At 30.2% G+C, this 26,850-nt stretch overlaps 4 protein-coding genes across 4 annotated transcripts; all 4 read right to left on the bottom strand.

Annotated features, from left to right (window-relative positions):
* Nucleotides 1-121: 121 nt before the first annotated feature.
* On the bottom strand, nt 122-3,057 carry MUB6 (membrane-anchored ubiquitin-fold protein 6 precursor). Its single transcript, XM_012222726.4, has 4 exons — nt 2,416-3,057; nt 1,431-1,601; nt 620-684; nt 122-543 (listed from the first exon to the last, which is right to left on the bottom strand). The coding sequence occupies exons 1-3, from the start codon at nt 2,543-2,545 to the stop codon at nt 629-631; spliced, it is 357 nt and encodes a 118-aa protein (XP_012078116.1). The 5' UTR covers nt 2,546-3,057; the 3' UTR covers nt 122-543; nt 620-628.
* A 5,915-nt stretch (nt 3,058-8,972) lies between these two features.
* On the bottom strand, nt 8,973-11,828 carry LOC105638849 (Galactose oxidase/kelch repeat superfamily protein). Its single transcript, XM_012222725.3, has 2 exons — nt 11,619-11,828; nt 8,973-10,940 (listed from the first exon to the last, which is right to left on the bottom strand). The coding sequence occupies exon 2, from the start codon at nt 10,906-10,908 to the stop codon at nt 9,490-9,492; it is 1,419 nt and encodes a 472-aa protein (XP_012078115.1). The 5' UTR covers nt 10,909-10,940; nt 11,619-11,828; the 3' UTR covers nt 8,973-9,489.
* A 1,659-nt stretch (nt 11,829-13,487) lies between these two features.
* On the bottom strand, nt 13,488-14,433 carry LOC105639022 (uncharacterized). The gene has a single exon (XM_012222959.4). It carries the CDS (start codon nt 14,431-14,433, stop codon nt 13,516-13,518), a length of 918 nt encoding a protein of 305 aa, XP_012078349.1. The 3' UTR covers nt 13,488-13,515.
* Nucleotides 14,434-20,026: 5,593 nt separating this feature from the next.
* On the bottom strand, nt 20,027-21,250 carry LOC149493518 (uncharacterized). Its single transcript, XM_089726231.1, has 2 exons — nt 20,213-21,250; nt 20,027-20,105 (listed from the first exon to the last, which is right to left on the bottom strand). Exons 1-2 carry the CDS (start codon nt 21,156-21,158, stop codon nt 20,077-20,079), a joined length of 975 nt encoding a protein of 324 aa, XP_089582357.1. The 5' UTR covers nt 21,159-21,250; the 3' UTR covers nt 20,027-20,076.
* Between the last annotated feature and the right edge of the window lie 5,600 nt (nt 21,251-26,850).

The following is a 26,850-nucleotide window of genomic DNA, read 5'->3' as shown; positions in this document are numbered from 1 at the left end:
GCAATGAAGTATGCTTCTTTGACCAGGAATTCTCCCATGAAACAGAATATACATTCCTCGACTATATTTGAAACAGAAACCGGTACCATTTCAGAAGCAGCAAGAACGTAATCAAACGAAATTGACGAAGTTAAGGCCAACAAACTTTACTAGTCATATGAGAGTCATGTTCTGTATCTTTTTATACGCAATCTAATGACAACAAAATCAAAACAAACCAATAATTTTTTTTTCTGTAACTGCCTTTTAGTTTTTCCTCTTTCTCCTTTTTGTTCCTTTTTTTCTTCTTTTTCTGGTTGGTAGAAGAAACCTTCTTGATCAACTGAACTTTCCAATTCAAGTATCATCCTTTTTGCACTTAACTAACAGAGGAGCTACGGAGTAATTTTCGAATGAAACCAAAGAAAAAAACCAAGTGAATTTTGCTCGCAGACCTTCATGCTTTTGTTTCCAAGACCACTAGAAACAAGGAACCTAAAACACAGTCAAATCTTTTCCGACACAACTTGATGCAGAGTTCTGAAAAAATATATGGTTTCTCAACTGCAACACAACAACCATGTAATGAATGCTAGGAAACAACATCAGCTTAAGAACCTCAGCAATTTCATTCACTTACAAGTTGGAACTACAAGATTGAACATGAGCACCCCGTCTTCTTCGAAGGATCTTTATGCAGCTTGTCTGTGAAATTGAAATCAAATGTTAGTTCCTTGGATTGTGACCTGTACTTTTCATGTGCTTCATATTATTTTCAACATATAAAGCAACTTATATCCATAAATTGCTGTTGAAAATGTAAATATGAAAGTGAATACAGCGTGCACTGGATCAAAAGTTAAATGAACAGGTGCATGCTTCATATATAATTTAAATCTTTGCCTTTCCATCTCCCGCCCTTAAAGAATACACCCAAAAAGGAAAAGGAGACAGTGAAAAAAAAAAAGATAATACTATGAACTGAAAAAGTTCAGTAATCCAGAGTTCATAGCTGCACAATCTGCTAACTTATAACAAGAAAAGAGAAAATCAACAGAAACATAATTGTATAAGATCACTAGGGGGGAAAAGCGACCAGACATTTGAGAATATGTGTGAGAGCTGGAAAATAGGAGGGAAAACCTTTTTTTCTTGGCTTATATAAGGTCAATCAACATAACCTAATGATGGAGATACAGCATAAATTGAGTTCATATTTTTTCTGGATTAATCAGTCTGACAATTTTTGCATTAAAACAAATGCACAATTTGCACACGTGAGTATTAACATGAAACATCAGTGATTTGATGGTTATACTAATCAAGAAAAATGAACCCCCATCTTAAATGTATTATTACCACCAGGATATGCACGGATACATCAATTCATGTACATGTTAAATGTTAGAAACATGGACAGGATAATAGATATCAAATACTATGTGGATTACCACTATTTTTGTCAGGCATGAGATGACGCAGAACTACATGCATGGTTATGACACCTCCTGGAAGTTCACTGACTGGAAGTCTGGACTCAGCAAGCGTTCGGTTGTTTTCCAGTATCTTTCCAGCATTTATGAGTTTCACATCATTTACAGTCTTAGGACCAGTTTCTTTATCTGAAAAATAAAAAGGGTAACCCATTAGGAAATCTAATTCAGTTAGATAACAACAAAATTTTGTAATCGCTAATCTACAAAATTTCAAGACTTAAAAGCAAGGCAGATTTCGATTGTGTTCTTTCTTCTTTTTTCAGAGTGTCATGTAGGTTGTAGAGCTATCTATAGTCAATTTTACAAACTAACAGGAGAAGCTTCAGACTTCCAAGCACAAAATTGAAAATAAGAGCTCAAGCACATCAGAATAAAACAAAGTGACATCAATACATTAAAAATAGTGAAAAGCTAAACTATAAGATCAAAACAGAAACAGCTTTTATCTAGAAATATTTGTTTTAGAACCAAAGCAAGTTTTTACAGACAATAATTACTGCTTAAACAGGTTCAGCAAATTTTACATGTAATATTTATCTAAATATACTTGTAGGATTCATCTCACAAAAGGTATCTAGAATTGAGTAAAAACGGATGCTTAAAGGTCAAAAAGTCAAATATGAACAAAGAACAAGTAACACCTTCAGACTTATGAAATGACTTGAAAAGAAAAAAAGGATAATTAATATCTGCAAGTCAGAATAAGAAAACTCAAAATCAAAGATTCCAACCAAATACCCCAACTAATACTCAATCATAAAGATTAAAGAAATAGAATAAACATTGATATACAAATATCCAAAATTTGAAGCAACGAATCAAAAACCAAGAATTGAAGATATCAAACAGTAATCAGAAGCGTCAAAACAAATAATAATTCAAGATACATAAAATTAACTACGGTAAATATGAGTGAAGAAAAAAGAAGAAAATTTTTAACCTTTTGGCCACTGGGAAATTATCTTCTCTTTCAGAGTTAGCACTGAGGTTGCTGGACTATATTTGCTTGGCCCAATATCAGTACCATCCGCAAGTCTGAATTTGAGCTCAATAAGATCTTCTCCAGCCATTGATAAATCACTTCACCAAAAACCCACCTCAAAATTTCATTCTAATCGTCGAGATATGGCTAAAAACCTCTCCAAAAGATCAAAGATATCCTCTCTTTTAAGCCTCTTTAACAAAAATTCCCAGCAAAGAACACTGAAAAGTAGCAACTATCAATGGAAAACCATATCAAAGTGCAGAACACCAAGAACCCAGATCAAGAAAGTGATTCTTTACAACAAAACCACAAAAGAGACACTATTTTCAACAAATTTTGATCGAAAATAGCTTTTTGAACCCTTAGATCCTATTTCTTGATGCCACAACCAAGAACAAGAGGATTTGTCAGTGATTAATGAGAAATGTATAAGAGCAAGCCAAGAAAGAAGACAAACAGGTTCTTGAATTGCTTGATGTAGAAAGAAAGAAACAGAGAGAGAGAGAGAGAGAGAGAGAGAGAGAGCAACCAAATAGAGAAATTTTCAAAGTGATGGTTTTACCTGAATCTAACAGAAAATTCCAATGATAATTGAAAACGACACTTCTCTTAACATTGTTTCATATATGAGACACCACCACCAACTGATTATCTGTAAACATTATTTGGCTATTAATTTTGTCTTAATTATTGAAAGGGTAAAAGAAAAGAATATTTTTATTGGCAAAGGCAAAATTCCCAATTCCTAATCTTGATTTTATTTTATTAAGAATTCCCCATCTTTTTCTTGTTTTCAATAATTTAATGCACGTAATATTTTTTTTCTCAAGCAATGTGGATACTATAAGCTTTTTTTTTTTTTTAAGTAATTAATTTGGGCAATTGGATATTTGCTATTTGATTTTTGTAGTTTAGTGAAATTAATTATTTAATATTTTTCTTTTAAAAATATAAAAATACATCTCATGGCTTAAAATCATTTTGGTCCTTAATATTTTTGTTTTGGAATTTGTCTTATAAAGCTAAATCAAGTGTGTTTTATCACTTGAATCACTTATTGTGTCTTAATTTTTTGTTTAAAAATTTTTTTTCATCCTTTTATTAATACTCACTCTGTCCTATTTTATTTACATAGTTTATCAAAATATGCATATTAAGAATTTAATCAATAAAAATTATTTTATATTTTTTTTACCTTTAAATTGTTAAGATATTAATAAAAGTACTTCATTTAATGAATAATTCTAAATATTATTATGAAAAATAATTATTTAAATATATAGATTTAGAAACTCTCTAAATATTTTGAAATATTTAAAAAAATGAATAACAAGCAAATAAAACAGACAGAGCGTGTAACAATTAATGGTAAAAAGTTACAAGTTTAGAACAAAAGGACTTAACTAGTCCAATAAAAGCTAACCACACCGTGTACTAATGTATTTTTATAAAAGATAGGGTCAAAATAGTTAATTTTAACAAACTAGATGAACTAAATAGTAATTTATCTAATGTAAATTTATGTAGTCATTATATAAATGATGAGACTGTTTCAAGGGGATGAGTTGATTCCACGCAACTTTAAGGAATCATCTTCCTATATTCTGCAGCTTGTGCATTTTTATAGACTTGATTTATAAATATTATTATAATTTCTTATTAAAAAATATTTATATGATTTAAATTTTCAAATGCCTACTTTGAAAATTGATAATTACGATAAGGGAAAAAATAATTTGGTTTTAAATTATTATTAAATTAACATATGAGGATTTTTATTTTCAAAAATTAAATATGATGTTCCTAAATTGTAATTCTGTTAATATTTTAGTCTTTCTATCCAAAATAAAGGGATTAAAGTATAAATAAAAATTATAAATTAGAGGCTTTATAATTAATTTGACTATAATTTAGGGATCAATTTATTTTTACACCTTCAAATTCTTTTTTTATAAGGTCAGTTTAGTATTTTTTTTTTTTTTAGTCAATTAATAGTCACAATATGCTATTTTGGACGAAAGGACTAAAATGTTAATAGAATCATGATTTAAGAACTTCATAATTAGTTTTTAAAAATAGAAATCCTTATATATTAATTTTGACTATAATTTAAAGATAAATTTGTATTTTTCTATCCACTTTAATAGCAACAAATAGACATTTCACATTGTTCCACTTTAAGTACTCATTTAGAATTTTGAAACTAAATTATTTTTTTTTCAATTTTATTCATATTTATTAAGTGTCATTTATTTTCATATTTACTATTAAGAAGCGGAATTTAAACATTCTACTATATCTTTTTAGAAAATTAATGAATTGTCAAACCTATGATTTAAGTTATGATAATTAACCTCACGAGTGATCTTTGCTAATGAGCTACCCCTATTCAGATTATATTTAATATGTACCTTATATATTATAATATAAACAATCAAAATTAAATTATCTTTATTTTTTCAATAAATAAATTATAATCCCTAAATATATTAATTCTTACTATATTTAGTATATATATTATATAGTATACAATATAACTCCTTAATTTATCCTTAAGTTAAATTAGAATAAAAAATTAATATAATCAATAAAAATTAAATTATATTTATTTTTCAACCAATAAAATTAAATTCTTTAAAGGTATTATACTTCTTACCGTATTTAATATATAACTTATATATTATATAATATAATTTTTTATTTTATTTAATAAAATTTAGATTTAAATAGAAATTTGAATATAACCAATCAAAATTAAATTATTTTTATTTTTCAATTAATAAAATTAAAATTATTAATAATATTTTTATTGATCCATAAATTTAATAGGAGCTTTTTTTTGGTAATCTCAATGTTTTTCCCTCATTCTCATATGTACATTATAGATTATACATGTATTACATGCTGTTTGTACTCATAAATTTTTATATGTTACAAGTAAATATAATTTAATTTATGTATATAAATTTCATTATTTTTTTTGATAAATTATAATATTATGAATAATTTTTATTTTCCAAAATCTAAGAGCATTCACAAAATAGAAAAAAAATATTTTATGAAATAATAAGATAAAAAATTCAGTAATTAGATAACTTGTTAAGTAAATAATATATATAATAAAAAAAATATTATTATAATTTGACAACCAAATTTTTATGGAAATAAAAACACTCATCAAACAATTTAAACTTAATTACTTAATTAAGTTAATTTTTTTCGCATATAATATAATACCATAAATTGTCTATATTACTAAAATATGAGAATCCAGTATTAGCTATTATAATAATTAATATATTAATCATTATTTTAGAATATTTTTTATAATTTTGATATTTTTATTACTTTTTGTTAAAGTTTATGAACATATAATCAATTTTATTAATTTTATGGTTGCTTATTTTAGAAAAAATTATTCCAATATATGGTATCAAACCTTAGATCTTATGATATATTTTTTAATAAATAATAATAAATTATCTTTATTTTTTATAAAATAAGTTACTTGTAGTAAATAATTATAATAAATAATTGAATATATTACAGTCTTACTGTATTTAATATATACCTTATTTAGTATATAATCATTTTTTAATTTATTTAATAGAATTTAAATTTAAATAGAAAATTAATATACCAATCAAAATTAAACTACCTTTATTTTTTCAACCAATAAAAATTAAAATTATTATTCTTACCATATTTAATATAATTTCTGATTTTATTTAATATAATTTAAATAGAAAATTAATATGATCAATCAAAATAAATTACCTCTATTTTCAACCAATGAAATTAAAATCTGTAATAATATTTTTGACAATCCTTAGTAGAAGCGTTTTGGCAATTCTAATATTGCCCCACCCTTACCATTTTTATATATTATTTTTTTTAACAAGTGCATTGCATGTTGTTATTATTCGTTATTTACTCGTTATGTATACTCATTAATTTATTCTTAAATAATATTAAATATAATTATGATTTTTCTATTATATTGTTTATATTTTTATAATGCTAAAACTTTATTCCATACATAATAAAATAATATTCATATTATAAGTGAATAATATTATTCTTATACTAATTTTTACGTGATAGAACCATATTAACAGTCAATTATATTTAATTAAATAATTGTAGATGATAAAATGAAAAAAAAAATAGTATTAATTAAAAGATTATACTTCGATTAACACGTAAGGTTTCATTAAAAAAGATTAGAAACAAACGACTAATGGTGCATTATAATTTAGCTTTTCATTCATGTTCAAGCAATCAAAAGAGGAATAGCAGAACAAAAAATTAAAGAAAAAATGAAGATATACATATTAAGCAGTTAAATATCTATTAGTATTAAATTGCAATTTTAAAATGTATAAATGAAATAAAAATTTTCTAGATGATCTAAAAAAATTAATTATTAGATTAGATGAACTAATAGATATTAAAAACCTATCTCACTACTAAGCAAGAAATCTCAGTTCAGTCAAGTAATTTATCTACCTGCCTGGAATTGAGAAAAAGTAGCAGCTGATGGGAGTTGTACGTCAACTTCATATCTTCTTGAATCGGCTTTTCCCCACCCCACCTTTTTTTTTTTTTTTTTAATCTGCTTGTACGTCAACTTCATGTCACTTCTTGAAAATTGCTCAAACGTTAAATCCTTATACTTGCTGAAAAAAGTTTCATCAACTTGAAGCTGCCAATAAAAAATGTCTCCTTTCAGCTTTCAACATCAATTGTCCACTATCATCCCACAACCACTTGATCTTCTTCTTCTTCTTCTTTTTAACTTTTCATCAGATTAGAATCTCACCACCAATAATTGAAATGCAATAGAAAATGAAAAGCAAATCAGAAAGATCTTAAATATCTAGCAGAGAACTATAGCTTCACATTCTATATTCATCATGCAATTGCAAATAAAAATAACCCTTCATTCCGACAACCATATTTACAATTTGACAACGACATGCTGCTGAGCTCGAACAAACTAACTTAGTTGCTTAACAAGTTGAATCCAGCAGAATGAATCTTTTTATCCATTTTGTCTCTTTAGGATTTTTTTTTGTCTTTTGCCTTTTGGAATCACATGTTATTTACAGCAGATATGAAAAAATCATTTCAAATTTCCTTTCTCAACTTATCCTTTGTGAGTGACATCTCTTCCTAATGTACATGGTTAATTAGTCTCCAATGCGGGTTTGAACTCATAACCTCATACCTCTAGATACAAAGTACCACTAAACCAAAACTTATTGGTGTGTGTGTGTGTGTGTGTGTGTGTGTGTGTGTGTGTGTGTATATATATATATTGCATGGACGAGTTACCTCTTCACAGCTCAATCTTCACCGACATCAAGCAAAGCAAATATAATTGTTATATGATATTTTATCATTCAGCTTAGCTAACAGTACGATTTACCAACCAACCTACTTTGATCTATCAGTACTAAGCTCCTCATATAATGGTGGAATCTGGACTGGAAATGGACACACGGGAATAAATGCAAACCATCAAATCTGCACTTATGCCTAGTTGACTTCCAGTTCTTATTTCCATTACAGAGCCCACCATTAGGAAAAAGCAGAACTGGAATGAAAGAGAATCAGAATAACATTACTTAATAAGAGCATAACTAAGAAATCATCTGACCAAGATATTTTTCAGGTCTTAAATCTATGGAAAATAATCCCCAACAGAATCACAGGTTAAAGATTTAGCATATAACAAAAAAAAGAAATAAATGAAAATGCTTACCTGATCGTTAGTTACCTCTTTTGCTGAACCTTAAGCCAGTGGATAGACAAATGTTCAAACATTGTGCCCTGCTCTTTATTTTCAACATGAAAATGAATCCATTGAAGATTAGTATCAGCCGAAGCGCAATGGAGTTTCCACTAGACAACTTGTACAGGCTCTCACTATTTCGTAGTTCTGTTCACTGATATGCATCCATATGCATACTATTACAAATCCATCCGAACTATAAATATTTGATAAGAGTAGTACCTCTTGTATTAGCTCCATATTAGATATTACACTCAAAAATGCAGTCTCAACAAGACAACTGTTACAGTCTATGATTACTGGGGGATTTCTAGTTGCCTTTCAATAGCTGATTTTTGCTTGAAAATACAGTTAATACATCACAGTAAAATGTCTCAAACAATGTCATGAAGTAATCAACCTTAGAATGTGAAACTACAAAATTTGAAAGATTTGCCGGAGGGGTAACTCAACTGAAAATTTTAATTTTGTTCATCATCACACACCAGAAGTCCCAAATCCACAAAGAAACTTCGATGTCATTTATCATGAACAAAGCAAGAAATGTGTGCAAATATGGAGATATAAAATGAATAGAATAGAGGCAACAAACAAAAATAAAAAAAAAATAGACATGTGATCTTTTATGAAGCACATTTCATGCAAAATTAGCCAAAGTATGCATACAACTTGCTAGCTAAAGAGTAAAGTCGAAATAGCAAGTTCGCAGTGCACGTGACAAAACATCTAGTATTTGATATATAAATTAGAGAATTTTGACTTCTGAATCTGATACAGATTATTGTCTTCCTTGTATAATATTTCGAACTGATAGAAGCTATCATATAAATATTTGTTATACAGAAAACCTTCACATAGAACTACATGAATGGTAAAATAAATTTCTAATTACAGAACCAACATAATACTCTGTCCTAATTAGGATAATATAATGCTCACTTCGTTCACACCTAAACTGCACCCATTCCAACTCACCAGATTTGAATATCACCCGCATGCACAATTTTTGTCAGAAATAAGAGCATCCAAAGATGATACGAAGGCCACACAGAGTACAGGATACCGAACAGGCTTGCAGATGATATTCTTGATCTTGTACCTAAGTTAACCAAATCCACACAGCTGCCTCATTAGGTTCTCAGAACAGAAAGTCTTTCAGTAGCAGCCATTTCTAGAGGTTATACAACATCAATATCTTAACTAAACACTAAAGCACAGCAGTTAATATACTGCTAAATATCAAGAACTTGACAGCTTATAAGTTCAGCAGATCCCACATCTCTACTAGTAACAACTTTCCACACTACTGTTTCTGATTCAGTCGACGGGGCAAAATGCTCCTCTTGCGAGGATCCAATAAAATGAGAATTTGAAGAACCAAAATGATCACGCAGACCAGCCTGCATGACTACAATTTTATGATTGGCATCTTTTGTGATGACATGAATTTTTCCATGAAAACCAGCAAGCAAATGCGGAGTATCAGAATCTGAAGAATCATAAATAGGAACTTTTCCTATAATGACTTTCCAAGCATCTTCTTTTTGATCATAAACCTTGATCTTACCACTATCTCGAGAACTAGAGGGATCAAATGAATATAATTCACCATCTACTACAACACTCAACTTTGTACCTGCCTGACGTGCAGGCCAACCTTCTCCCATGCCTGTGGGCATTTCAGCCCATGAATTGGTTTCTGGATCATAAATTTCTCCCCCAGCATCAACAAAGAATGGCCACGAGTATAAACTTTGAGGGACACATAATCTTCCCATGTATGAAGTCATCCCAGTAGCAATAGGCTTTAGCATGTCTGCCCAAAAGGCAGTGGGGAACTGTTGAGATTTTGAGAATGGCATGCTTGGAACTTCGGACCATGTATCAGTGCAAGGGTCAAAAACTTCAGCAGACTGAAGAGGAATCAGCGATCCTCGAAACTGACTAACCCCTCCGACAACATATAGCTTGTTATTCAAAATACTAGTCTTGCAATAAGCCCTCCCTGTAGACATGGGCGACATTTCACTCCACCTATTTTGGAATGGATCATATCGCCAGACACAACTCATTGTTGAAGCTCTAAAAAGTCCACCAAGCACATAAAGGCATCCATCAACAGCACCAATGGCACAACCACAAAATGGCATGTGATCCAACGTGTGCTTTTGGCCAATCCAACTCCTTATAATTTCAGCAATTTTATTACGTGGTCCAACCATGTTCCACAACCAAAGCCCAGAAGAACTGCTCCGAGATTCTTCTGTATAAACATTAGGCATGGGAGGCAACCTCTGCCATTTTCTCGACAAAGGATCCAAAGCATGCCACGAAAGTTCCTCTTCAACTTTAGTCAACACATATAGCCATTCTTCAGTCAACCCAAGTTCCTTTCTCAATCTAAACAGCTCGTGACTCATAATAGTTTCATTCCACTTCTGCGACACCAACCTCAGATTTAAGTAGTAAATTCTGGGAATTCTAGCAAGAATCTGGATTGTCAACTCATCAGGAAGACTTGGAATCAATCTTGGGCTCTCCTCACAAAAGCTCAAGGATCTCTTTTGCCTCTTGCAACTGGCATCACAAGAGACCTCATCAAATTGGTTTGTCCTATACTTGGTGCTAGCCAAACTCAAAATAGCTCCCATTTAAAAATTTCCAAATATGAACTTCAAGAATGCTGAAAAAAGAAAAAAAGGAAAAGTAAAAAAGGAAAAAGAAAAAGGCGTCAGTTACATATTGAAGGAAAGAGTCTCGAAACTCTTGCACCAAAATAATAATAATAATGATAATAAATAAATAAAAATCAATTATTCCTTCTGGGAACTTGGTTTTGAGTATCAATCTCACCCAAATATTTCACTTTCCAAAATTTCCCAATTACTCCATGTACTGCATTTCGGTTCAGAACATTTAATCAATGCTAAAATCCGACTCTACATCTCCTTAAAAACCCAATTCCACATACAAGTAACTCGCGTAATTAGAGAAAAACAGACACTGAACATTACCACCCACCAAAATACAATTTAGCACACAAATGAGTAAAATAGTCTAACAGTATATATCTCCAGAATCCTCCAAAACTAAAGAAAAATTGACCCATCAACACAAAACGTTTACGTCACTTTACTCGAACAAGTCAAAAACCATTTGATCATAAAATTCTCATCAAATCAATAAACCAAAAAAAAAAAAAAAAAAACACCACTAACACAAATTACCCATCAAACACCATCTCTCCTAACAATTCAAAGAAAAACCGAAACTCTAGCAGAATTTACATTAACGGAGAACAGATCTTAAACAGAAAAGAAAGAATCAAGAAAAGAAAAGATTGGGTTCAAGATTTATTCACCTGATTGAAGCTGAGAATGAAGAGAGAATAATTCATCAAGGAAAAAGAAAAATCAAAGCTTCCCTATAAAAATATCAGTGATATAAACAGTGCAGGTGTATCTGACTACAAACATTTTTTTCATGTTTTTTATTGGATAATACCAGTTTAATTTTCACGCTTGACTTGATTACAATTACTGGTATTTTCCATTTGTTTGAATAATATTAATTTCTCGGTGCCTGATGGTTTTAATGTTATAAAGGTGGTTGAGGGATGCCACGTGGATTGGAATTAAAGCAGTTGGAAAATGATGTTTGGACTCGTAACCAACAAGGGGTCAGAGACGTTGATCAATTTTCGGGTTTGCGTGTGGACTCAGATTTCTTTTTATTCGGCCCACTAAATGATAATTGGGCTCTAACAACCTGTTTGGTGGGAAAGGGAAAGGAGGGGAGGGAAATACGAGGGAAAGAGATTTCCATTTTTTTTATTAATTTGAATAGCTTAATTTCATTTAAAAAATTTTTTTCAAATTCATGGATTTTTTTTTTATATTTTAACTACATTATAGAACGTAATGTTTTAGCTAGGCTGGCATTATTCTGGATCTATTACGAGATCGTGTACGCACTTATCATTGGTCTATGTCTTGATGTGTAAATTAAATTTGATTTTAATTATCATGTTTGCTTTTAATTTTTATAAAAAAAATGAAATAAAATAATTTAATTTGATTTTTAAAAATTTAAAACAAATAAGGAAATTGAAAAATTATACTGAATTAAATTGAATTAGTTAGTTTTTATACATATTTTTAGTTCAGAGCTTCATTCTTGAAAGAATCAATAAATTTAATCTTTGAACTGTATTGATGAATGTCAATTCATGTTTCATTATAATTAGTTCAGAATATATGCATAGTTGAACACATAATTTAACTCTTAGATTTCAGCAAAAAAGTTTTATGACATTTTAAACTTTAATATCGAATTTGTGGCAATTTGAATTTTATTTTTTACAAAAATCTCAGATCTTTTTGTATTAGTATTACGAAGTTTTAATGTTTTTATTTTGATATGTAAAATAGTGATTTAATAACTAATTGACATGACTTCCAAAATAATAGTTTTCATATTATTGCATTATAAATATTTAATTGACCTAATTTTACTAATTAACATATTTAATGAGTCAAATTAAATTTAAATATTCAGTGAATCAAAATAAAAGTTAAAAATATAGTAAAATTTCATGAAAAATGGTAGGTGAGAGGTCAACATTTCATAGGATAGGGGCTAAAAAAATGAAAAGTCATTGTTTCTGACCACTAAGAATGTTAAAAGGGCAGGTTGATGTGAACCAGAAACTCCCATTTGCATTTCTTTGACCAAAAAATAAACATTCTTCGTCATCTTCCACGCCGCTACGCGATTTAATTTTTTTATGGAGGAAAAAAAAATACTATTTCATCCCTCAATGTTAGTAAAATACATTACTTGATCCTTAATTTTTTTTCAAATATATGATTATACCTCTAACTTTTAACCTCATCCAACCCTTTAGTCCTTCTGTTCCTTTTTGTGTACTTTTCCGGTGCTCAAAGGGGAAAAAAAAAAAAAAAAAAACTCAATTTAATAACAAAAAAAAAAAAAAAAAAAAGAATTGGATAGAAAAACATTGCATATTAAGATTAAAGCTTGGTTATGTTATGTTCAAATATGAAAAGACCTATATATCAATTATCAAATATGAAAAAAAAAAACACATATTCTATATTTTGCAATTTGCGAATGAGTATTGAAATCCATTTGCACTAAAAAATATTAAAATTTACAAGCATTTACACACATGGATTTATAAATAAATGAATTTTAAATTCTACTCGACTAATCAAATAAACCGATGTAATCAAAAGCTAAACCACAGCGGCCATTGGACGAGTAAAGGCCAAATTAGCAGCTGCAGTAGCCGATTGATTATTTCTATGAGCACTGGCAATATTGCATGATAAATAAGAAGCCGATATCATCATTTCACTTCCATTCTCCAAGTTATTATAATATGACTTAGGCAAGCAAGATTCTGAAAAGGTCTCCATTAGATTATTACTTTCTTGATCTTCTTGGCTCCCGTCTTCTTCCATAAGTTGAAGATCTTGCATCTCTATCTCCTCTTTTTTCTCGCAATTACAAGAATGGCAACATTCAACTGTGTCATTTAACTGTACAAGTTTCAAGATAAGAGTACCATTTTCTCTATATGCTTCAAAATATTCATGATGCTTTACTTTCTCCTCTCTAAGGATTAATCTTCCATCACAATAGTGCCTTGTTAAAATCCGAGGCATGTGACCATCCAAATTGGACGTTCTTGCTAGTAAAGGAATTGGCGGTGGATATTTCTTTTTCATTTCGCATAATTCTTGATTTCGCTTTCCAAGATTGTGGCATTTATTACTATACTTCTCCATTTTCTCCATTCTTGGAATTTCTGCTTCTTCTTCACTGGGGTCTAAATGCACTCCACTATCTGTTCCGATCAAATCGTCCAACATAGAAGACCAAGAAGAGCAAAAACTACTGGACAGAGACATTGACAGTGATGCTGATGTTGAGAGTGATGATGACGATGGTGGTGGTGATATCGTATAAGAATGGACAATAAACTGAGATGATGATTCTCTCTGTGAGTAAACTAGGGTTTTAAGACCAGAAGATATTGAGATTTGCCTGGGAGCTGATAAGATTGCTGACCATAATACTATTCCAAAAAGAGATGAAGCTATGGACTTTGCCTTGTAAAATAAACTGACCTTTTCCTTGTAAATATCCATGAATTAGGGTTTAATTAACTTGTAATTGAAGAAAGAGTTTTACCGAAGCTTGTAATATTATATACCTGCAAGACAAGAAACAAGAAACCAGAAACAAGTTTTAAGGATGTTCAAGAAAAGATAAATCAATTGAATTAAATTAACTTCTCGGGGGTAGACAAGGTGTCGCCAGTCCATCAAGCTGAGTAATCCTGCTCCACCATTTTAGACACTAAAAGGGAAGCTTTTGGAAATTAAGTTTTCTTTTTTTTTTTTTTTTAAAGTTAATTTCATTATACTATTTGTTTAATCGAAGAAGACAGAGCTATAATCGTCTGTTTGTGGAACACACCTGGTGGGGTTATAGTCATGTAAGAGTTGTTAATGTATACAATTACTAGCTACTACTTTAACACGTAGATTTTTGAAGTGCAATCTAGGACCGTTGATCTCGATAACATGATTTAGTTGTGTCAACCTATTTAAAGGCTAAGATAGAAAGTCTGTATGTACTCTAGAGTCTAGAGTAGTAAATAAAAATGGACGTAGGCACAGATAAAAATATACTGTGCCTCTGGCAAATAATAGCTGTATTCTACAAATAATTATTCATCTGACCAAAAAGCAACTTTTCCAATTTTTTCAAAAAAAAAAAAAAAAAAAGGAGGGAAATTATTTTCATTATAAAGTTATGTAATCAAATGATCATTGTTTTTATCGAGTGTGCTCATGATTTTTTTTTTTCCAGAAAAAAAAAATCTTAAAAATCTAAACACATACTATGTTGTGAAACTGTTAGAAACTTGCTAAAATTTATTTGTTTAATTAAAAGGGCTAAAAAGAGTTTAGTATATATGCTTATATAACTTAAACAGGAGAAAAATAAATCGTAATTTTTGTTTTACTAAAATAAAAAAGTAATTATATATACCCGCATAAATTTTCTTTTATTATTTAATTAAATTAAAAAGACACGTCTTAATTATATGATATGTTAATATTTTGGTTCATACCACGGGTATTTCTAGTCCATTGAATTAAGTCTAATTCTGGTCACATTCCATCAATCCAATAAGAGAAAATTGATCCTAGTGGAAATTTTCTTCGTTCATAAGAATTAAACACTCAATCTCCTGCTTAAAGAACCCGATATATCCCATAGATTGGCATGTTAATATTTAATAACACATATAATTGAAATTCCTATACAATTCATATATATTAACTATGAGGATGCACCAAAATTAGTCATGGTTTATTTATTTTTAAAAAGTCTAGCAATCTCATTAATTCATGAAAAATTAAATTTTGCATATGATTGTACATTAGTGTAATAAATAGAGAGTGATAAAAAAAATGAAATTAAAACAAGAAAGGAACACTATAAACTTACCGGAGGTTATCGATTTGCTGAGGTGGGATCGTCAAGGTGTGGCCCGTCTAAGGTTCCTGCGTTCTAGTCAGCAGCTTTTCTTTCGGGTTTCTCCTTCCTTCCCTCGTATACAAATCAATATGTATACCAACTTCCTTTCTGAAACAGGAGCTGAAAGAAAAAAAGAGGCTAAAATGGAAAGCTTCCTTTTTTTATATCAACTTAAACAAGCAAAGCTTCCTCTCATTGTATAATGTTATCTTATTTCCAACATGGGTTCCATGTATATATAGAGAAAGAGGAAGTCTTAGGTGTTAATAATTAATCTCAAATAATTCCACAATAACCTAGATCGTGCAAATCACTAGATTCAACAAAATAGATTGAATAAGAAAAAGGTTGCGTACCTGACATCGTTGTTTGTCGATCTTGATGTGTAGAATTAGGTTTGCAGCCTTCCAGAGAATTGAAGAATCGATTTAGCGGAAGCAATACGAAAGGAACGTAAAACTGAATCGTATTCCACTCCTCTGGGGACCACGACCTTTATATACCTGTAGGGTTAGTACAATTCCTATTTCGGTCCTTTAACGAAATAGGAATTATATAATGGTCTCTACACTTAATATCTATAATTAGTTGATACCTCAATAGTCAATTATTCACAATCAAGACCACATTTAAAATTGACTTTACAATTGGACTGCTGTACATATTTAATTTTACATATTAAGCCCACAATAGAAAATTAAATCCAACAATCTCCCACTTGGGCGAACATATGTTAAATAAAATACATACACCAAAATGAGCTCAACAAACGCAGTCATACAAGGTATCCAAAAACAATCTCGTCCATTAGTTATATTGATAAAGAGCTGAAGAAACATTCGCCATATATCTCATGACTAAGTTCATCATCAACTACATTACCAATATCCCTAAATGACATAGATTCATTATAGAAGTGTAGCATGAAAACTACATGCAATGTGATCATCATGTCTGTTTCCAACTGGTCACCAACAAAAGTGAGATCAAGCAAAACAATAATAATAATACAGAGTGTAACCATCAACCAAAATGAGTACTCAACAAAATTTCATAATAAAACATATCCAAAACAAAATAGAGCATTCAAAAACATAATGCAAACATAAAGAGCAAACTCCCACTAAAACTAGACAGTCTCAAACAAAAAGATACCCATATGAGCGGTGTGCTCATGGAAAACTTTCGGTATCACTGCCTTTGTAAGCGGATCCGCAATCATAGAGTTTGTTCCAATATGCTCTAAGGATATCTGTCCACTCTGTACCCTCTCCTTCACAGCCAAGAACTTAATCTCAATGTGTTTTGATCGAGAAGAGCTCCTGTTGTTGTTGGAGAATAAAACGGCTGACTTGCTGTCACAATACAACTTCATTGGTCTTTCTATTCCACCTACTACACGCAGCCCAGTGACAAGGTTTCTCAGCCAAATAGCTTGATTGGATGCCTCATAAGATGCTACAAATTCAGCTTCCATGGTGGAGGTTGCTACTAGAGTTTGTTTCACACTCTTCCAAGAAATAGCACCGCCAGCCAATAGAAAAACGTAGCCAGATGTGGATTTTCTACTGTCTTGGCATCCAGCAAAATCAGAATCAGTATACCCAATGATCTCAAGCTGATCTGATCTCCTATATGTGAGCATATGTCCCTTAGTCCTCTGAAGATATCTCATGACTCTTTTGGCTGCTTTCCAATGATCCATTCCTGGATTGCTAAGATATCTACCTAACATGCCAACTATAAAAGAAATGTCTGGACGAGTACAAACTTGAACATACATAAGACTTCCTACAGCTGACGCATAAGGAACCTTTTGCATTTCCTGAATTTCAAGTTCACTCTTTGGACATTGTTGATTACTAAATTTATCACCTTTTGCAATAGGGGTATCCAATGGTCTAGAATTCTGCATACTAAATCTCTTGAGCACTTTATCAATATAGCTCTTTTGTGATAATCCAAGAATACCTCGAGAACGGTCTCGATGTATCTGAATCCCTAAAACAAAAGAAGCTTCACCTAAATCTTTCATCTCAAAATGCTTTGAAAGAAAAACTTTGGTTTCATGCAGCAAGACTTTACAATTAGTAGCAAGAAGTATGTCATCCACATATAAGACCAAAAAGATAAACCTACTCCCACTGAACTTATGGTACACACAATTTTCAACAGCATTTGCCTCAAAGCCAAACGAGACAATTACTTGGTTGAACTTAAAGTACCATTGACGAGAAGCTTGCTTGAGTCCATAAATGGATTTCTTTAATTTGCATACCAGATGTTTTGGATCTCCAATTACAAAATTTTCTGGTTGCACCATATATATTGTTTCATCAATGTCGCCATTGAGAAACGCAGTCTTAACATCCATTTGATGAAGCTCAAGATCAAGATTTGCAACTAAGGCCATGATTGTCCTAAAAGAATCCTTCGAAGAAACTGGAGAGAAGGTTTCTTTATAGTCAATCCCTTCCTTTTGAGTAAAGCCTTTTGCTACAAGACGTGCTTTATATCTTTCCACATTACCTTGAGAATCCCTTTTGGTTTTAAATATCCATTTGCAACCAATGGGTTTCTTTCCTTCAGGTAATTGAACAAGATCCCAAACTGGATTGTCTTGCATAGACTTATACTCTTCGTTCATTGCCTCAATCCACTTATGAGAGTCAGAACTCTGCATGGCATGATAGAAACTAACTGGATCATCATCTATCATGTCTACAGTATCCTCATGTTCCTGAAGAAACACTATATAATCATCTGGAATAGCACTTCTTCTCTCCCTAGTAGATCTCCTCAAAGGCATTTGAACAGGCTCTAATTCTTGAGGTTGTTGAATTTGTTCTTGAGGAAGAATAGCATTGTCTTGAATTGGATCTTGAATAGCTACAGGAGCAACTGGAGTCTGTACGCTATCAGAAACAACAAAAGGAATGAGAACCGAATCATCCTTACTTGGTTCCTCTTCAAAGACAATGTTTCTTTCTTTATTTCTCCCTCCAAAATCAACATCCTCAAAAAATGTTGCAATTCTCGTTTCAAAAAAAGTTCTGGAAGTAGGATTATAAAACTTGTAACCCCTAGACCGCTCAGAATATCCAACAAAGTAGCTGCTGATAGTTTTGGAGTCCAGTTTTGTTTCATTCGGCTTGTAAGGCCTTGCTTCAGCTGGACATCCCCAAACATGAAGATGCTTTAGACTAGGCTTACTTCCAGTCCAAAGTTCATAAGGTGTTTTAGCAACTGCTTTAGATGGAATCCTATTGAGAAGATAAGCTGCTGTCTTTAACGCTTCACCCCACAGAGACTCTGGTAAAGTAGAATGACTAATCATACTCCTTACCATATCCATAAGAGTCCTATTACGTCTCTCAGATACACCATTCATGCTGGGAGTACCAGGCATTGTATATTGAGGGACAATTCCACATTCCTGTAGGAAGAGCGCAAAAGGTCCTGGACGTTGTTCGCCTGAACCGTCATATTTACCATAATATTCACCACCACGGTCAGATCGAACAGATTTAATCTTCTTTCCTAGTTGATTTTCAACTTCGGCTTTATAAGATTTGAACACGTCCAAAGACTCAGATTTTTCATGAATGAGATATAAGTAACCATAACGAGAATAGTCATCAATGAATGATATAAAATATCTTTAGCCATTTCTAGCTGCAATATGGAATGGACCGCAAATATCTGTATGAATCAGTTCTAAAACATTGGATGACCGAATGGCACCTAGTCTCTTTTGTTTAGTCTGTTTTCCTTTAATACACTCAATACAAGAATCCAAACCTGTGTAATCAAGTGTATCTAAGATACCATCAGAAACAAGACGCTCAATTCTCGATTTGGATACATGACCCAAACGTCTATGCCAAAGTACAGCTGAGTTATCAATATTCAACTTTCTTTTGGTACCTCTTGTAGTAACATGCAGGGATTCATGATAACTAGTATCAACGTCTAACATATATAGATTATCACATTCATTCAAGTAACCAATACCCAAAACTTTTGAATTCATAGATAAAGTGAATACACTGTCTCCAAAAGAACAATGAAAACCAGATTTGTCCAAAAAGGAAACAGAAATCAAATTCCTTCTAAAAGAGGGAATAACAAAAGTATCTATAAGATCCAAAAAATAACCAGTACTTAAACATAATCTAAAATGTCCAATTTCCTCTACTTCAACCGGATCGCCATTTCCTACATAGACGTATCTTTCACCGTCAGTTGGCTTTCTGTAGTTGAGGCAGCCCTGCAATGAAACACTTATATGAGCGGTAGCACCAGAGTCCATCCAATAAGTGTTTTTAGGAGCTGAAGTTAAATTAACTTCACAACAGACTAAAACAAGGTACTTACCCCTCTTTGCAAGCCAAATAGCAAATTTAGGACAGTCCTTTCTCAAGTGATCCGTCTTTCCACAAAAGAAGCATTTTGGCACATAAGGCTTCTTTTGTACTGGATCTACAGCAGTAGCAGCAGCAGGTTTCTCAATAGCCTTTTCAACAGTCTTTGCAAAAGGCCTCTTTCTTTTCTTGTTCTTGCCCTTCCCAGCTGAAGAAACAAAATGAGCACTCTCTCTTTTGTTAGAATTCATCTTTTCCTCCTCATCAACACAATGAGAAATGAGCTCGTTAAGAGTCCATTTATTCGGCTGACAATTATAGGAAGTCCTAATTTGTCCATACTGAGAAGGAAGAGAATTCATAACCAAATGGACTAAAAGGTCATCTGGTAAAGCCATACCCAGCGCCTTCAGTCTCTTTGCAATCTGAGACATGCTAAGAATATGCTCCCGAACACCACCATTGCCAGCAAACTTCATGGAGGTTAATTTTCCTAAAAGTGTTCCCACTTCGGCTTTGTCATTCTTGACATAAGCCCTCTCCAGCTCGGCAAGATAGTTTTGAGCATTGTTCTTTTCAGCTGAGACAGAGTCTCGAACATGTTCTGGGACTCCTTTCTGCATGATCATTAGACCTAAGCGATTAGAACGCTCCCACTTCTCATACTGAACCCTTTGAACATCACTGCTCGTATCAGTAAGAGGAGCAGGTTCGTCCATCCTGAATGCAAGATCCAAATCCATACAGCCCAGAAAGATCATAATATCTGATTTCCAAGACTCAAAATTTGATCCCTCAAGTTTAGGGACACAATCAGGATTAAATGACATGTTAGCTGACATTAGAGAAAATAAACAAATAGATAAGTATAAGCTCACAATCCACAAATGAAACAATTCACATAAGTAGAGATTAAAAAAAATGGAAATAAGATACAGACACAACATTAATATTCTCATCTTTGGATGTAAAACATTAACTTGTAATTAGTATCTCAACGCAGCAATCAAATATTGATAACATAGTCCTGACAAATAATAAATCTTCCTTTGGGCCGATATACCATTGTCATGAAAATAATCAAACAATTATCACATACTTATTGCCAACATGTATTCAAAACTCAGCCAGATAGCAACCTTCCTTTGGGCCGATTAACTATCCGCAACGAATTCTAATACACCTGTCTAATATTCTAAAATAAATCAATTCAAGCAATAGAGGTCACTTTGGTGACTTATTGATCAAATCAATTTATTTTAACAAATATCAAACACAATAGGGACTTAATCACTCCAAAATTTAATCTCAAGTCGACAAATTAATTCATTTAATTGTAATTAAAACAAAACAATTGCAATTAAATGAATTGATTGTCTAAATATTTAATAATCTAAAATTATTTAGCCCTAAAAAAAAATTATAATCTAGTCTTTAAGTCACTAAATTAGAGACTAAGTTATAAAATTGGACTAAATAAATTTGAATAAATAAAGTTCGGGATCTAATTTAATTAAATATATATCCATGGGTCTAGACGAAAGAAAACAGGAAATTAGGGGCCTAATCTGAAGTTACAGAAAATTAAGGGGCCTAATCTGAAGTTACAGAAACTTAGGGGCCTAATCCGAAATTACAGAAACTTAAGGGCCTAAACTGAAATTTTCCAGGGACCTAACTGTAATTTGCCATCCCTAACCCTAAAAAACAAAAACGATAACAGGTCCGCTGCCAACCAAAAAACGATCTGAATTTTTTTTTTTTTTTTTTTAAACAAAATCCGGCCAGAAGAAAAAAAAAAAAATATATATATATATATATATATATATATATAAAATATCAAACGAACAATTAATCGTCAATGGCGTTTGTTCAAAACCTCTTACCTGTTCTTGGGGAATCCGAAGAACAGCGAGAAAAAAAAAATTTTTTTTTATTAAACAAAACCCTCAATCCGTAAACAGTAGGGTAAACAAATAAAAAACATACGAAAATCAATCTAAAATCTAGCAATTATGCACAAGGCTCTGATACCACTTGTTAATAATTAATCTCAAATAATTCCACAATAACCTAGATCGTGCAAATCACTAGATTCAACAAAATAGATTGAATAAGAAAAAGGTTGCGTACCTGACATCGTTGTTTGTCGATCTTGATGTGTAGAATTAGGTTTGCAGCCTTCCAGAGAATTGAAGAATCGATTTAGCGGAAGCAATACGAAAGGAACGTAAAACTGAATCGTATTCCACTCCTCTGGGGACCACGACCTTTATATACCTGTAGGGTTAGTACAATTCCTATTTCGGTCCTTTAACGAAATAGGAATTATATAATGGTCTCTACACTTAATATCTATAATTAGTTGATACCTCAATAGTCAATTATTCACAATCAAGACCACATTTAAAATTGACTTTACAATTGGACTACTGTACATATTTAATTTTACATATTAAGCCCACAATAGAAAATTAAATCCAACATTAGGGTCACAAACCTTCACTGCCTGTTATTTGTTACCATTACAGCTTTGAAAGTTAATATATCCAAAAAAATTATCACTTGAAGTTAAACGGCTACAGAGAAACTATATATCCATCAACTCATTTTGTTTCGTTCTGTATTTCTGGCATCCATTTTTGATGCCAAGTCTTCTCTTCCCTTCTATTTCCCTGACAACCCTTCAAGACACGTATAACCTTCATGGATTTGTATTATACTGTACCTCTGTTGTTTATACAATAGAAGTCGCTTGAAGGGTCAAACTCTTGAATTATCTAAAAAAGTGTTTGTAATAGTTGATTTTAGTAGAGCGTGTTGAATGTTGATAGCTTGCTAGATAGCTTTTAACTCGAGAATATTGGTTGTTTGATAAAATTTTAATAATAGTTATTATTCAGATGTGAAAGGATGATTACGAATATAATTATTTAAAAATCAGCTATGAATTATACGAAATAATTGAATCAAACACGATAATTTTTAAAAGACAAAATATTTCTTTTATCTTTTTTAAATTGATTGGATTAAGAAAAGTATAATCAATATCAAAAGTTTGGGTTTGTTATTCTAATTTTTAAAATCCGTGCGTTTTCCACTTGAATATCCATTTAATTATAACTTTCAACAATTTAAGTGCTACTTAAATTTTTGTTACAACCATGAATAGGAGTTCCATTTCCAGATACCTAAAGCATGGTACAATTATTTATCAATAAATCATTTTAGAAAAAAAAATAATAAAATACAATGATGTTAAGTTTATTCGTAATTTCGTATTATTAAATTTTGACACCAATATTGAAATTATTTTGCAAAATTGTAAAACAACTATCAAAACTAATTAATAAAAAAATTGTAATATAAAAAAGTTCTAATAATTTTTTTATTATCAACCATATGGTTAGATTAAAGTGTATACTGAACTTTAAAGCAAATTTTTACTTGTAAAATCAAGATTCAAAACCTAGAATCACCGCTATAGAAATTATACTTGTAAGAAAATAAAAGTAATTTTTTGAAATCTTGAAATTAGAATTTGAATTTTAATAAGCTATTAATTATTAATACTCTTATCAAATTAGAAATGAATTTTACTCGAGAAAAAAAAGCAATAAATCAATAATAAAATTTGATAAATTTTAAATAACAAATAATTATATTTGTTGTGTAAGTACATACATCAGGAGTAGACAAATTTTCTTAACCGATTGCATAAATTTGCATCTATACTTTATTCAAAAACTTTGTGGCATCTCAAATTTAGCGATAGACCTATTGTGCTCCTAAAATTACATAAAATTATTAATTTGGATAACATTGAACACTTTTTCATACTAGTAATAATATTTGTTTTGGTATTTTTTGCTTTATGTGTAAAATATTAATTTGATATGTGATTACTATAACTTTTAGAATAATAATTTTCATATTTCTCAACTATTCAACAAATTATTAATCAAATTTCATTTTATAAGTTGAAATATTTAATATAATAATTTTACAAGTTAATGTGTTTAACGGTTAAAGTAAAAATTGAAAGTGGCATAAGATTTTTTTCATAAAGCGTAGGGATGAATTTATGCATCCCTTATGCAAGATGATACAACAAATGAAATGATGTATAGTTGGAAAGAGACAAATATATAAATTTACTTATGAATTTTGTAACTTTAATTCTGTGACATTGTAATCATTGCGAATGATTTGTCATGCTTGAACTTGTAAATTTTAATAATATTGCATGTTTTTTCATTCTAATAATAATAATTTTTAAGATTTTTACTTCTGTAAATAAGATATTATTTTGATGTATAGTTAAGCATAACTTTAAAAATATTAATTTTCATATTTTTTAATTGTTTAATAGATATTTAATTAATTTAATTTTATAAATTGAAATTTTCAATAAAATAATTTTATAAATTGAAGTATTTAATAAGTGTATCATAAAGTTAAAAATAACAAAGTTGAAGGATGAAAGTAGGAATTGGGCACGTTGGAAGGTTAAAAATGAAGGTGGAAAACATGTTAAACGCACGCGTGGGTTACTAATCACCACAAATGCAATGCAATGGCTTGTTGTAACAAAAACGTCCGCAGCTTGTCTCCCTCCATCTCTCCAAAAATTGCCCCTTCAATTCAGACCTAAAATATCTCATGATTATTGTATGTATATGTGTGTGTGTGTGTATATATATATATATATATATATATATATGTCTTCTTTAAATTTATTAATAGTGATAATAATAATAATAATAACAATAATATATTTAAAATTTTCTGATCCAAATTTTCGTTCCTTTTCACTATGTTTTAATTTTATTTAGTTTTTTTAATAATTTTAATACATATAATTATTAAGAATAAACTTTAAATTTAGTTCCTCATATATATCATAACAGGGGCGGTCACAGACAAGGGACGAGGGGTCGTGGCCCCCCAAAATTAAAAAAATTTAATTTCTAATGTAAAAAATTTTTGAAAAAAAAAAAATATTTTAATTTCATCACCCATAATTAAGCAAAATTATTTTTTGTCTCCTCTAATTATTTGGGATGGGTCCACTATTGTGTCATAATTAAAAATCTTTAAGTGTTTTTGGTAATCCATTAGTGGCTTTATGTATTTTGGATTATTTTCTTTTCTTTCATGTAGTTATTTTTCATTGTTGATGATTTTTTATGTGTTTATAATTTCCCCTTTTTTGTAGTTTAAAATAGGGTAAATGATAAAAAAATCCTGAATTATGGTCATTTTTACAAATTTTCCAATTTTTTTAATTTTAATAATGATAGCAGTGAACTCATTTTTTTTTTTCATTATAATTATAGCATCCACCTTATATCCGTTATGAAATTGCTAATGTTGCCATTAGTAGGATCCACGTTTTGACACATCAGCACCACATCCGTGCCATTTCGGTGAAAAAAAAAATCTAAATAACCAAAAAAAAAAAAAACAGCATGAACTTTGTCTGTTTTTATAATTTTAGCCAATTTTTTTTTTTAAATTTTGAAAATATCATATGAATTGTTTCTTAGTATTTTATATACATACTTAGCACATAATTAATTATAGTTTAATAATATAAAATAATTAATATATTATACAAAAGTAAGAATTTAATTTAAGTAAGAATTTAATTTCAAAATACTAAAATAACATTATAACACACAAATACATTATATATTTTCTATTTAACTTAAATTTGAAAATTTTAAATTAAAAAATAAATTATTGTAACCCAAAAGTTAATATTAAAATAAATAATTTTTATAAAAGGTAAAATTGAAAGAAATAAATAAATTCATATGACATCAATTGTCAAAATTAAAAGAATTGACTATAATTACAAAAATGACCAAACTTCATGTCTTTTTCAATTGTTTAATTCTTTTTTGGTTGATATGGCATGGTGACGTGGCAATGATGGTGTCAAAATATGGACCCCACTAACTGCAACGTCAACGATTTTTAACAGATATATAATGAAGGCTATAATTGCAATAAAAAAATAAATTCACTACTACAATGGTTAAAATTAAAAAAAATATATAGTTAAATTTACAAAAATAAGTATAATTCAGATTTTTTTTATCATTTACCCTTTAAAATATAAGATTAATTTTGATTTTCTATAGTTAGAGATTTGATGTCTTCTAATTTAAGTAAATTTCTTTTATCAATCAAGTTTGCATGGTCTATTCCTCTATCAATTTTTTATACTTTGAACTCTTTTATAAGCATCATGGTGTAGCCAAAAGGACAAAATCTTATTCTCTTATGTGAAATGTACCAATTTTTTATTAAAAAAAAAATCTCTTTTACCGAGATTATATCCAGAGATAATAGTTCAATTTTTTATATTTATATTTTATTACATTGAAAATATCATATTCTGCTGACATTATGTTATCTATTAATAAATTGATAATTTTTTGTTGGGTTTCTAACTGATCTCGAGTGGGGTCCGCGGAAAAAATACCGGTGGTAAAAATAAAATAAAATTACTATTACCACATATACCTCTAATAATTTCGTATTGGATATTGACAATCAAATCCACAAAAAATAATAACCACGGTAAAAATTAAATAATTACCGTAAATGCCAGATGAAAAATAAGAACACCAAGATTTACGC

Source organism: Jatropha curcas, chromosome 9 (assembly GCF_041381405.1).
Source record: "Jatropha curcas cultivar XTBG-Jc1 chromosome 9, XTBG_Jcur_1.0, whole genome shotgun sequence".
Lineage (NCBI taxonomy): Eukaryota > Viridiplantae > Streptophyta > Magnoliopsida > Malpighiales > Euphorbiaceae > Jatropha > Jatropha curcas.
This window is presented reverse-complemented; position numbering and strand designations above follow the sequence as displayed.